A 13,904-nucleotide genomic window follows, 5' to 3' on the forward strand; every position below is an offset into this window, starting at 1 on the left:
GGCTTAACATTTGTGAATATTTGTAGGAAAAAAATGTAGGACCAGCTAGGGTCAACCCGGCTTAACCTGCGCCGACCCTGAGCCCTGTAGGGTTGGGCATGGGTTGAGTTTCAGGAACTTAAGGTTGGATTGGGTTTTAAGAAACCCGGCTCAATCCGACCCTGTTTCAGCCCTAGTGTATTGTATTGATCTTCAATTAGAGCAGACTCTTTTTGATCTGAACAGCCTCAAGAACTCTAAAAGCCTATAAGAACTTCTACATATATCTAACTAGTTTGCAAACAATGCAACATTAGGGTTTAAGCTTTAGAATATGCATAATGGGGGGATTCATGGACGGAAGTCAGATTAGTAAACATGCATCATTGTGGCTTAATTATCATTAGCTAAGTCACAGAATCAATATTCTTCTTTATTATTATAGTAGGCACCCTCCATTAAGGGCCACAAATCTTGTTGTTGGAGTGGACCCTATAACCTTACTGTCTTTCATGAGAGAGAGAGAGAGAGAGAGAGAGAGAGAGGCTGCATGCTTAAAAAAACCAGTTTTTAACCACACAGATAGGTGAGGTTCCCTTTATGGATTAACCAGATATTAACACTCAATTGGAATTGGGATTGGACTTGGCCATGATAGAACCCGATTCTACAGTTTTTTGGACTAGATCATTGGGTTTTCATATTTTACTATTTGAGGGTTTGATTGTAAGATTTTTGAGTTAGATTTCAATCCAATAAAGATGATTCAATTTTGGATTTCAAGTTTAAAATCCTTATCATATGCTTAACTTTTATACATTATGCGTGTGTATTATGAAGGATTCATAATTTTAGTTCTCATTTTTGTCTTTATATTTTTTCGTATTCTGGGTTAATCTCAACAAAAACGTCTTAGAACAAGATGGACTCAACGTGTCAAATGTGTCGAAAAAAGAAGGGATAACAAAGGCAAAATAAATAAATACCCAAAATAAACCAATTCTTTAGATTGCCACAAAAAACATCATCAGATTTTCAAACTAACACGATCTAATTCAAAATCTTCACCCAATTGAGCAAGCCTAGCATATTTTTTCTTTCTTTTTTCCTATATATATATATATATATATATACAAAACGTGAATTGAGTTAACAATTTGATGGTAACTAGAAAATGATGACATCTATTTGTTGGCCAAATTTTATGACCAAGTGGATTGCTAAGTGACATATTAGCTGAGACATTTTGTTAAATTGGCCAACATGTCTGTACTACAACCACCCATAATCATAATCATAATAGAGGGTGTCGGCTGTCTTTTGGCCCAACGACATGATATGAAAATCTTAACTAAAACCCTAGGAACGATCAACGAACTATACAAGGTAGAAAAGGGGGCAAAAGTCAATAGGAATGATCGAAATTAGGGGATCCTCAAGTGGGGTTAATGTCGATTAGCTTACCTAATTTAGTATTAGTAGTAAATGTTGACTTTCTAGACTAACAAAATGACGAAACTACCCAGAAAAGAAGGAAGCTCAATTCTTACACTCCATCCCAAAAGGAATCATGAATTGATTCTAGAATAGCGGATTCTGAGTAGGGTGCATGAAAATACCCATAGACTCTAAGCTCTACAATTCCCGGGTCTGGACTCGGGAGTCGGTACTCGGGGTAGGGATTCAGGAGTAAGGACTCACGAGTCACGGATTCGCGACCTGAACCTTTCTTCGAGATTCGATTAGATCGTTCACGTCTTGGAGTTTTCTGTACCAATCAATCTAGTTGGGAGGTTTTCATTAAAAAAAATCTTCTTTGGACGCAGGTGCTCGAAGAACTACAAAAATGGTTATTGTCTCGTCTCGTTTTTCTGCTCCGTCACAGTGTCACAGTTTCATTGATGCCCACTCAAATCCTCTCCGTTCGGAGCTGAAGTCAAAATGGCTGCATCTGCATCGGTAGCTTCTTACAGATTCGTCTTCAGCGTCTCTCCCAGTTTTACTTCTCGCTTTAGGTCCCCGAATGCCTTTTCCTCTTCCTCATTCCTCAAGTCAACTCCACCATCTTTCCTTGGTGGGTTTATATCGAGAAGACCTGTTTCTGAGAGGAACCCGATTTTAATACAGGATAGGATGATCGAATTTGGTAGAATTGCTGCTCATAGAAAGAGTGATGCTGATGAGGGTTCTGGGCTTATAGAAAGAGAAGCTGTCTTGAGCAACGTGTCATCGGAGTTTTGCCAGAATTTTGTTTCTGGGGGACTGGATACGACTCTCAATCGATTGGTTAGTAGCATTTGTTCTGGGTTTTGAATATCCAGTGCCTGCTTATGTTGCTCTCCTCCACTCCCCTCTTCTCCCTGAGTTTGTAATTATGCCTTCTACTATTATAATTTGTATCTTATAATGGGTTGTTGTGGACCTTTAACTTACCATTACTGAACAAGGTGCTCATCTCTTCTGTTTGTTCACTCTGTGCTATAATACATGTTAGTAAATCAAATAAAGCGAGAAACTCTTTGGGTGAGGAAGATAACATCAATAAAGATGAATTTTTTTATTTTTTATTCTTTATGATTATTATTATTATAAATTTTTTTTTTTACAAGAAACTTGGAATCAGCTGGCTTATCCTGTTTTTATCATATCACAGCCATCTTTGCTGTTAGCATATGAAGACACCACTTTTGTTTTTTCACCATTTCAAAACACACGATGTTTGGCCTTTCCCTTGTCCTTTTAACTCATCCAATTTTGTCTCATTAATGTAAAATTTAAACAAGAACAAAATGGAAATTTTCCAACTAATACCAGCAATAGTTATGTAACTCCTGACTTGAAAAACTTACCAGGCACAGGGCCTTGTTTCTACTCTAAAGCTCCTATTAGTTCATTACCACCTGTAATCAATCCTATCCAGCCGCACCATTCCTCGTACCTGTAATTTGTGAAATCTTGGAGACTAATACAACTACTGGAACGCTATCCATATCAGGCTAGCTCATTGTGTTGCCATGACTGAGTTCTGTGGAGTCACATTTGTAAACTATATAGTGTGAATGCTTTGATACTTCTGAATAAACTATATAGTGACAGCATGTCTTGCTAGTCTTGGTCATTCCTCCTCTCAATTCAACTGAACTAAGCCTTACCCGAGCTAATGGGAACCGCCACAATAATTTTGTTTTGTCATTGATGGATGTTTTCTTTTGAATCCAGATATTTTATAGCATAGGGGAAGCCTTTGGCTGGCACTTTAAGGAAATTCTATCAAGGCTTTCATGTCAATCCTCAAGATGCTCTCAAACTCTTAGAGAAGTTTGGATCTTGACTCCAAATTTAACCCCTAACTTAGTTGGGAGCTAAGATCACCCAAACTTTTAACAAATTCTCTTGAGGGAATAGGATGCTTAAGAGCAACTATGTATGGTAGAAATATATCTCATATCACATCACAGCTTATGCATGGACTTTTGTTATGCATTCCCAACTTCGTGGGTTCTTTTCAGAAATCCCTCTATCAATATATTGATTGTTGTCTTCATTTGATTGCAGAGTAAGTGGCTAGTCACTGCTGTTTTTGGTGCTGTCATCCTTTGTAGGCATGACGCTGAATCTCTGTGGGCTGCAATGGGGAGTATTGTAAATGTCTTGATCTCAGTTACTCTGAAGCGAATTCTGAACCAAAGCCGACCCACTTCCACATTGAAGTCTGACCCTGGGATGCCATCTTCACATGCACAATCTATCTTCTTCGCTGTCGTGTTTATAATCCTATCATGTCAGTTCTTCATAATTCCTTCTTCTTTTGCTACTTTAATTTGGATTGAATATTGGGGCCTGCATTGCTGTGATTTTTCAAATTGGTGAAGTGCCTTTATTGGATGTCCTTGAGTATTCTGTTCCTTGTATGACATAAGTTAGTACCTTTGGTATTTTTTATAATGAACATGGCAAAGTGATGCAGGATAGATAGGGATTAAGTCATTTTTTTAGCTATGTGAAAAAGAAAAGGAAAGTAAAGGACCGGGGAGTGAAAACTAGGGAACATCAGAGAAAAATAATACGATTGATGGGAGCGGAAACGATTTAGGCAAAACAGCGAGGAGATTAAGGGTTTGGCTGGGGTGGATGGGATGGGATGGGGAAGATAGACTGATGTACTTGATGGTGTAATGGTAATCATGAGAGTTGGATTAGGCTTGGTCAATTGAATGCTAAAAGTAACTTAAAACCAGGATGGGGTCATGTCAAGAATGACTTTAAGAACCAGGGTTCTGCTTTAAAGAAATACGCTAAGATGTTGACAGAAATCAGATCTAAAATCACAAATCACAAAATAAAAGTCATGGAATGGAAATCATGATTCAAGAAAATAGAAAAGGTATGAAGAGGAACGGAACTTCAATTTCTTTTTCTGGTGCAAGAACTGGGCTCAGGCCAACCTTGGTTGAGAAATTGCATCAAAACAGAATAAAGTCTAATCTTAAGTAAAAATTTTATTTCAATTTAAAATCATGTTCCCTTAAGAAAGAATGGGATAGCTTAGCCTCTCCTACATTCTGTTGGAACTCTTTAAAATGGGAAAATATAGTCTTAAGACAGCCAATCCTCCTCAAAATGATTTCTGACACTTGTAACTTAAAGCTAAAAGAGTTCCTTGGTAGTATAGGAAATCATCCCAAGTGATTCAAGCCAGTTTGGTCCCTTTGGTCCTGCTGGTCGATTCCAAAAGTCCACAAGGTTCTCCATTATAGTACTGTCTATAGTTTAATTGTGACAGGCTGTTGAAACAACCCTGATTCTTGGATATTTGGATCTTGACTCAGCCACTGATTACAGAGAAATCACACCACTTGATTCATGTCAGTTAAGTCTTTTCCTCTTTCTATCCTCTGGCCACAAGGTTCTTCATAATACTGTCGACAGTTCAAATATATTTCCTTAAGTTAGAGTTAGACATTTCGTAGAATAGCACTTGGGGTCTTATACTGCTAATCTGGGCCAAGGAGAAACAAGCATCCTGTCCATGAAAATGTTTAGATATGGATTCATGATTCTTGTGTATGAAGTTTGCTAGAATTCCATTAAATTTATTGATTTTCAGATATTACTAGTTAATTATTTATTTATTTATTTTTCTAGAGGGGTTTGGGAGGTGTTGAGTGTGGAGCCCTATGGGTACTACACCACTTACTTGGGATCACCTATGTTAAACACATTTTGCAGTCTCACTATATGTAGGGCTATATCTTTATAAGTCATCGTGTTTTGTCTCTTTAAAAATTCAACCTTCGACCTAGTTCCTTGAAGGTTGCTGGCACTATATATGATACCCTATTAAAATTAACTATAAGAGATGCCTATAGGTTCTTAATATCCGTTATCCTTACATTAGGTGGATCAAAAGGGTTTCAAATTAGTAATCGCCACTATACTCAATTGCAAGTGTCCTAATGGCTGCTGTAGAAAACTTGAGAATAAGCTGTTTATTGGCCAAGTTGTATTAGTTATCCTGTTTTGAATTAGTTAATAGTCAGTTGAGTGGTATTCAGCCAGGTGAACCTAGTTGGACTTGAATACTTGTTGATACACTATTTTTCTGATATTTCTGAGTGGTTTGTCACAACTTGGTCACTTCATTCACTTGGGCATTTTTTGCTGAAGAATATCTATGATTCATGTATTATGGCCAGTTCTCTGTGTGGTGTTCTTTGAAGTTAGATGGATTTCAGTAATATTTTGATTACTATGTTTAGTGTTGAAAGTAGAGCTTAGGTTGCTGTTTTTTATTAAATAAACGTCAATACTGGTAACTGCACTTCTCAGATGTGATGCTTGGTTTTATCCTTTTTTGTGGCAGTGGTTGAATGGCTGGGGCTCAATGAAATCTCAGTAATTGTTGGAACACTTGTATTGGCTTGTGGCTCATACCTTGTAAGTGCCTAACATAGTTTCTTTTGAATTCTGATGACAAGTGAATCATTTAATTGGCTTGTCTGGTGGCTTAGCTTTCAGCCTTTTGTATTTGAGCATTTTTGGGGTGTATGATTTCTTAGAAACTGTTTGTGCCATCCCTTCTGCTGCAATTTTGAGCTCAGTTGGTTCAGGCCCAACAAAAAGTTTTCTCCCTCCTCTTTTATTTACTTGTGACAAAAGGGAAAGGATTGCAGTAAATGCACACATAAGTACATCAGTACATATGTGGTGGCTGGAATCCATACTATGCATCTCTAATTTGCAACCGTAAAGATTGGGGGTTTTCACTATTTTAAAAGCCAGAGAGGGTGAAAGCAGGAAAATGAACAGGAAAAATTAAAATGAAAAGTGTCTGATGCTGTCTATTTTTATGTCATCTGTGTTGGCAGTCATGGATTCGTGTGTCTCAACAATATCATACCATCAATCAAGTCCTTGTTGGTGCCGTCTTGGGGTCTATTTGTTCCATCTTGTGGTTTTGGTCATGGGATGAAATTGTTCTCAAAGCATTTATTTCTCTTTTGTGGGTTCGGATGGTGGTTGTAATTGTGGGTTCTGGATGTTGCTTGGCATTCTTTATATATATAGTTCGATACTGGCTTACAGAAGAACAGTGAGCTTGTTTATATGATTTGAAAACTACTAATTTGATATGTATCATTACCATCATGGTGTCGATATTTTCCAGGAGAAGCATTTGGAAATTGGAAACTAGATGGTTTCACAGTACCAATCCAAAAAATCATAAAAATAAAGCAAAGATTTACCTTGCAGGGAAGTATGCAAAAAGTTCTGTATGACATGTTGCTGTTTGAGAAACCCAAAATTTGTGCAGGCAAGAGCTAACTAGTCAGATTTAACTTCCACATTCATCCTGTTACAGACAGAACCCAGTTACCTCCGACGGGAAATTTCAATTTATTTTCTGGAGCTATGGTAAGGTTGCTTTTGTTTGAAGTGGTGAGTGGGCAATAAGGACTTGTCAGTACCTGTGTTTATCAGAAAAAGATTCAGGTGCTCTGGACCTGAATTAATCTTCGATACCAGATTCCTTAACACCGACACCAAGCCTGCGGAGAGACCTAAGAACCCTTAACATATTTATACTAATAGGGGAAAGATGCTGGCCTAGAGTTGTGGGGAAAAGATGTCCATAGTGTTCATCGAAAGCCAAGTAAACATATGAGAGGTTTGCAAGTTTAGTACTTGTAATCTTGCACAGTGAGAGTGGGCAAGTACTGGACCTGATATCCATCTGGGTTAGACTATATGCTGCTTTTGTCATCTGTGATCTGTTGCTTATTGCATCTTTATTCAGACTGTCTTTTGGATCATTCATGCTGGCCTATATGGTACATCTTTAGTACTTCATTTCATTTGAAATTAAAAGGTTATGTTAGCATGACCGAATTTGGGAACCATAATTGAGTGAAGGAAGTTTCCCTTCAATAATAGTAACTTTTGTAATTATTCCTAACATTATTCTATAATTAATTTCAGAACATTTCAAACCTAGTTATTAAATTTTACTTTACTTAACTTTGCAACCAAAATCCCTTTAAATTAAAAAGAAAAATAAAGATTACATCTGAAAGAATAATTATCAAATATGGTAAGAGTTTTAATTAAGGTACATAATCATGCATTCATGATTATCCCTTCCTTCTCTTACCAAAAGGGAAAAAAATAAAAAAGAAAAGAGTATCCCTTCCTTCTCTTTTATTGCATTGCAGCATGGAGATTTTCCTTGAACTTTCCAAGTTTTCATGGTAGTGGAGCTCTTTTGCTCCCGTTGTAATTTCATAAACTCCCCTCTTTCGTCAGGCAACGTTATCAAACAGCTGCTTGGACTCGCGACCATGCCAACATATTATACCAGCTACTAGGAAAGCAATCCAACATATTGGGAATGTGTTAGGATCCTCTGAATCACTCAACCACTTGTCACCTTTTCCATAAGAAGAAAGCCACAATCTCATTGTATCAGGCTTCATTTGCCCCCAATCTCATTGTATCAGGCTTCATTTGCCCCCAGACACTCTATAGTGAGCGGTGAGGCATCCAACGGCTAGGGTGCATGTCACTCACCGTTCACAACAGAGGATCTGGACTTGCTTCATTTTGACTACATGGAGGTATGAGTAGTCAATCTTGATTACTAAATACATGAAGTGATCTTTGGATTGAATATATGTTAAATTATAAAACTAATCAATCATAGCTCATCTTCCATTGTACAGAAGATTTTTATCATCCCTCTTCCCTCTCGAATCTAACTCTTCACATGATACATATATATTTTCAAAATCCAACGGTTGTTAAAATCTTTTGGAATTCAAATCCATTTTAACCTCCCATATTCATCAAACTTTGATGCAATTTTTTGTCTGCATTTGAAATAAAAAATATATTGAGTGACAAAAATGTAACAAACAACATTTTTCCCCCCTTGGGGAATGGCTTCTTGACACACCCAACAATGAGTCCTATTTTTTGTATCCCATTGTAGGAATTTTATAATAGGAACATGTACCAAAAAATCATTTTTGTCGCTCCGGAATGCATTCTGTACCGCATCTTGAGGATGCATATCAAACATATCCCAAAATTTCAAGCACGAAGTAATTGCACGATTATCATCACTCGTCAATCTCTCTCTCTCTCTTCTTCGGAAGCTAATAAAGTTTTCTCTAGAGTAGAGCAGATTGTTTTGATGAGGTTGATCTCTTGATAATATAAAACCAGGTTGATCTAGTAATGGCAATTTCCATTAAACTGTTAAGTTAAAGCTAAAATCCACAAGATAATCAAACCAAGCATTTCTAAGGACTGTAAGCCAAGGATAGGTTCTCGAGTAGAGTCTAATAATACTAATTACTTGGAAGTTGGAACAGCTTGATTCGCAACTCCTTTAGAGGATGTAATGTTATTGGTTCAATTCAAGATTAAAGACTGGAAATTTTGAAATTCACAAGTAGGATTCAGGTCTCACTCACAGTAAAAGCCCTCTGATCTTTGCAACCTATCAACTGCAATCGACAACCGCTACCATCTCTACAACCACTTAAATTCTCTTCTTGGAGTTCAATTCAAAGGAGAATTAAAAATGCACAATCATGGATTCATGGTATTACTTTCGAAATCATAAAAAAGTGAAAGCTGGAAGGAAGCCCTAATTATGTGAAACGACGGCTATTTCTTCTTTCCCTTGGCACCAGCTTTGGAGCGCTTGGAGGGGAGAACGATCTCACCGTACTTGAGGTTGGGGATCTCCATGATCTGGGAGAGCTCACCGAACTTCTTCCGGAACTTCTCGACCTGGTCGGCGTCAACGACCACACCCGACCGGTTGCCCAGGTAGAAGGGGTGGTTTCCCGACCAAACATCCACCACGTACTCCTTCTGGGTACCTCCAGTGGTCATCACCAGCTCCCCATTGCAGTACACCTTTGCGTCCTCGTAGAATTCCGGATGAATCTCCTTCTTCCTGCAAGTCCACTGCGGCCGCGCCTTCGTCTCCTTCTTCACCTGCGCACCATCCCAAAAAACAATATCAACTCCGCCAAATCAAGAATTCCAATTTTACTTTGATTCAACTTTAGATGAAGATTACCTTCACCGGAAGGATGCAGGGGGAGGGTTTCCTTTGGAGGAATGTGTTGGTTAGGCTTAGCGCCATTTTTGATCTCCAGTAGCCACAACTCAGAACTCTAGAAGATACGAGACTGCTGGCTCTTATCTTTCCTTACCCAGAGGCCAAAATCTGTGACTTCAGAGCTTCTTCTCTGTTTGATTTCTCCGAATTACGAAGATACCCCGTTCACCAGGCTAATTTCGGCCCATGCTCAGGCCCGGGCCACTAAGAACAGGCTAGTAGGCCCAGGCCCAGGTCCAGGTCCAGGTCCATCCGTTGTAGCTTTAAAAGGCTCCAAACGATTATCAGCTAGGGTTTCTTTGAGCGCCTCCTCCTTCTCCGGGCTAGGGTTTTACTTCTCTCGTCAGAGACTCCACAGCTTGCACTACTTCAAACAAATGGTGAGTATTGCATCCTTTTGCCTTTGATACAGCTAGTTTTGTGCTTGGTTGAGACGAGTAATGGACTTGACTCATGCGAACGTTCTTGTCTTTCTTTTCAGGCGCCAAAGAAGGAGAAGGCTCCTCCTCCATCTTCCAAGCCCGCTAAATCTGGCGGTGGTAAACAAAAGAAGAAGGTTAGAAGAAACCCTTTATCTCCTTTTGCCGCATCCGGTGATTTCTTTTTTGCTTTGTTTCTGTGTGAAAGTTGGTTTAGGCTGTCTCCTTTGATTGGTTTTATCAATCTCAGTAGGTTTTCTTAGTCACATCTGAGTATTGTGATGTTTCTAAGTGGTCATGGATTCATTAGTTGGTTCTCCATTTTTGTTCTATTTCTTTATTTTTCCGATGCTTTCCCTGCTGGGTTCTTTCTGAGTTCGCTGTTTCCCAAAACCTTTGTATAAGTTTCTAAACTAAGTTCTATCTTACTTCATTAATGTTATTAATATATATTTGTTTTTCTGTTATACAGAAGTGGAGCAAAGGAAAACAGAAGGAGAAGGTGAACAACATGGTCTTGTTTGACCAGGGTACCTATGACAAGCTTCTCTCTGAAGCACCTAAATACAAGCTCATCACTCCTTCCATTCTGTCTGACAGATTGAGGGTAATACTGTTTGTTGTTTTAATCATCATTGGCTTAATATCTGCAAATCCTTGTTTCCTAGATGTGATGATCTGGGTCAAATTATCGGTTATTCTGCAATCAAATTATACATCATTGGATCTACATTGAGTTGTGTTGTAAATATTGAAAACTCCATGCTATAGATGGTTAAGTGTCACGATCGTAGTGATTAGTTGTGATTGCTTTTGCTTTCTGGCTAATGTGAGGTTACCAAACTTCTGTTTAAATCCCTTCTGCTGCAATATTTCACAGGAAGGAGGCCCTAAGTTCTGTTATTGATGATGGCTATCGCACTGGAAAAGCATCCAGTTAAATGCAAATCGTTGCTTGAATTATTAACTTTTATTTGTTTCAAATTGTACTTTTCTTCTGTCTTTCATATTTTCTGGCTTTAGCACAAACTTACTAACTGTTCATAAAATACTGCCATTTTTTATAATTTAGGGGAAAAAAAGAAGATCATGAGCCTAAAACTGATGGTTGAGGAAATTGAGGATGGTGGGATTAATGTTGTGACAGAGGTTAATAGCTACGTAACAATAATGTGACTGATGTTAAAGTGGTAGAAATTTTAGAACATTAAATCACAGATTTAGTGGTCATCCTGGGAACACTTGGTAGACTTATATTGATGATGTATGCATTTCTGGGGTGTTCTAAAGACTCATTGTGTGGAGCAGTTCTTCAATGACTTTCCAGGTGGCTAATCATTCTGAATGGGGTATAGTGAAGCCTTTCAATTTAGTGGATGAAACTTTCATTTGACTCTAGTTTTTAACTTCTGTACAATTATTTTTTTTTCATTGCTCCTTTAATTTAGCTGATCAGATTCATTAAGATGACTTGGGAAAGTGCTTATAGATGCTAATTGCACAATGGGGAAATGTTTCCATGTAGTAAATTGATTGTCCCTGGGAATTTCTACATGTTAAAGAGTTGGCCCTGTGAAGAAAAATTTTATGTTGCACATTGATCTACTCTTATGTTTCTTACCCAACCATGTAGTTTGACTTTGTTGAGCGTTCTCACATGGATTTTGGTTTTTATGCTTCACTTTCAATTTTAACTTAATTCCTTACTGCTTTCTACTCCAATTGATATAATATTTTAAGATTATCCAACTTGTGTATGTAAACCTTTTTCACAGCATGATTGTTGATATTAGTCTTGACTTGAGAGGTAGGTGATCAAATTTATACAATGGAAGAGCTTTGTTCCTGAAATTTTATGTCTAAATCACACTTCTGGACATTCCCAAATGTAAATGGAGGTTCTATATGAACTTACAAGCTTGTGCATATTTCCATAATTTATTACTTATTGAAAGAATAAGTGTATTTTGTAGCTTGTAAGGGTGCCATGTTTCCATTATAGACCTCGTATTTGTAACTTTTTGCTACTGCTTGAGATTTTAATTATTGGATCCCATTTTCCTTGTTAGTATTTTATTTTCTAAACCTTTGGAGAAGCAAATTCATTGTGTTTGCTCACTTATTTGATGTATTTGCCAGATTAATGGGTCGCTTGCACGGAGAGCAATCAGGGATCTGATGGCAAGAGGCTTAATAAGGATGGTATCTTCTCATTCAAGTCAGCAGATATACACTAGGGCAACCAACACTTAGATTTTCTCTGTCCCTTTAAAAGACATCAAATTTTGCTTTAGCTTAATTCTTTTTCCCCCATTCATTGGCTACAAAAGGTGAAAACATTTTGAACGAGTGTTGCTGGAAACAGCAGCTCCTGCTGATCATGTTGGATCGTGTTGACTTGGGAATCTTGACATTGAGCTTATTATGATTTCCAGTGAGGTTTCATTACTTGATACTTGGCATGCATTTGGTTGATTGTGTTTCTATGGTCTTAGCCTCTCTTCTGGTGCTTTTACTAGTCTTCTACAATTTATCAATGTGTAGGTTCTATGATTTAATCTCCAAATCGAGCTCTGGTGGTCTGGCATTAGCTGGAAGATGATTTGGTTGTGCCGACAATTCTCAGTCTAGGGTTTCTTGGCGTGAGTTTGCCATGTTGAATCAGTTGCAATCAGTATTATAACGAGTACCGATCTGAATTGGCTGATTCACGACTCATGATTCATTTATCTGATTACTGAATTTGTTTTCCATGAGGATGATAGATAGAAAGTTCTCTTACTCCCATGGAGAAGATTCACTCATGAAGCAAAAGCTATTAGTATGCTCCTCCCCTTCTCTCCTACCTAGTTAGAGGGGCATTCCGAGTCCTCAACTGGAAATACCCCTCAACCACAAACACTTAGCCTAGCAGTCAGAGTTTGGCTTAGCGCTGATCTAACAGCTCATGGTGCGGTGTCTCTATAGTGGTTGGTAGAATCAGTCTTTGGATCTGTGTTTAGATACATGTCGATTGCCCAGATATGTATTTTGGGTGATCAGTGTTCAGAAGAGGATCTCAAACCGTACAGAATGCCCTATGAATTAGGCTAGGTTCGGAGGCCTTGGCCTAGAAATGGGATAGCGGTTTGTAGGCCAATACTAAACTTTGCACTCATTAGAAAATGCGAAGAAAAGAATACAATCGAAGGTGATACGACGATTGGAGCCTTAAAATTTTTATGTGGAACAATTTATTTTGTCCCAGAGCTACCCTGCTCCAGAGACATGCGAAATGATCATCTCTCCTAGGGATGCATGAGCCCTAAGATACATGCCCCTATATCTAACCGTAGAGGGAGCTTTAGGACAGAAAATATAAAATACCTGCCCATTTGATATATATATATATATATAGCTAATTGTGAGATTCTTGCATCCGAGGTAGGGATTGACCATATCAACCTCCTTTTACAGTCAAAACGAAGCTTGATACAGGATGATATAGGGTTGGGTGATACAGTAGATCCTAACACCAATTATTAAGAGAGAGATGATGGGGGAGATTCGAAGTATATTCCTCCCTATTATTTATTGTAGGCTGTTTAAGGGTCTGTAGATTCAGACCTCTTTTTCTATTGTGTTGATTTGTGGTTAGGTCTAAAACCACGACAAATAAAAGTAGGGAGAGATAGAAGAAATGACTAATCAGAAATCCACTCGTTTGGGTGACCCTCCCCAGACAATCTCCAGCATTAGGTACACCCTTTATCTTTCAACTTAAGAACATTATCAAGTTATATTCTTGGTCCCAACCATTCCAAATAACTATATCAAATTCCCCTTGGTTGATGATATTAAGTTATTAACTAGCATTGAAATTCTCAAAAAAA

The 13,904-nt window shown here is 38.1% G+C and overlaps 3 protein-coding genes across 3 annotated transcripts; 2 read left to right on the forward strand and 1 right to left on the reverse strand.

The window, feature by feature from the left end:
• The first annotated feature begins 1,647 nt into the window (after positions 1-1,647).
• LOC122063085 (lipid phosphate phosphatase epsilon 1, chloroplastic) lies at positions 1,648-6,627 on the forward strand. Its single transcript, XM_042626743.1, has 4 exons — positions 1,648-2,265; positions 3,535-3,760; positions 5,843-5,916; positions 6,348-6,627. Exons 1-4 carry the CDS (start codon positions 1,921-1,923, stop codon positions 6,573-6,575), a joined length of 873 nt encoding a protein of 290 aa, XP_042482677.1. The 5' UTR covers positions 1,648-1,920; the 3' UTR covers positions 6,576-6,627.
• A 2,361-nt stretch (positions 6,628-8,988) lies between these two features.
• On the reverse strand, positions 8,989-9,713 carry LOC122063086 (50S ribosomal protein L31, chloroplastic). Its single transcript, XM_042626744.1, has 2 exons — positions 9,572-9,713; positions 8,989-9,486 (listed from the first exon to the last, which is right to left on the reverse strand). The coding sequence occupies exons 1-2, from the start codon at positions 9,635-9,637 to the stop codon at positions 9,151-9,153; spliced, it is 402 nt and encodes a 133-aa protein (XP_042482678.1). The 5' UTR covers positions 9,638-9,713; the 3' UTR covers positions 8,989-9,150.
• Positions 9,714-9,787: 74 nt separating this feature from the next.
• On the forward strand, positions 9,788-12,485 carry LOC122063087 (40S ribosomal protein S25-2-like). Its single transcript, XM_042626745.1, has 4 exons — positions 9,788-9,993; positions 10,095-10,169; positions 10,505-10,639; positions 12,172-12,485. Exons 1-4 carry the CDS (start codon positions 9,991-9,993, stop codon positions 12,283-12,285), a joined length of 327 nt encoding a protein of 108 aa, XP_042482679.1. The 5' UTR covers positions 9,788-9,990; the 3' UTR covers positions 12,286-12,485.
• Positions 12,486-13,904: the final 1,419 nt, after the last annotated feature.

The sequence above is a fragment of the Macadamia integrifolia genome, unplaced genomic scaffold, assembly GCF_013358625.1.
Source record: "Macadamia integrifolia cultivar HAES 741 unplaced genomic scaffold, SCU_Mint_v3 scaffold1190, whole genome shotgun sequence".
In the NCBI taxonomy this organism is placed as follows: domain Eukaryota; kingdom Viridiplantae; phylum Streptophyta; class Magnoliopsida; order Proteales; family Proteaceae; genus Macadamia; species Macadamia integrifolia.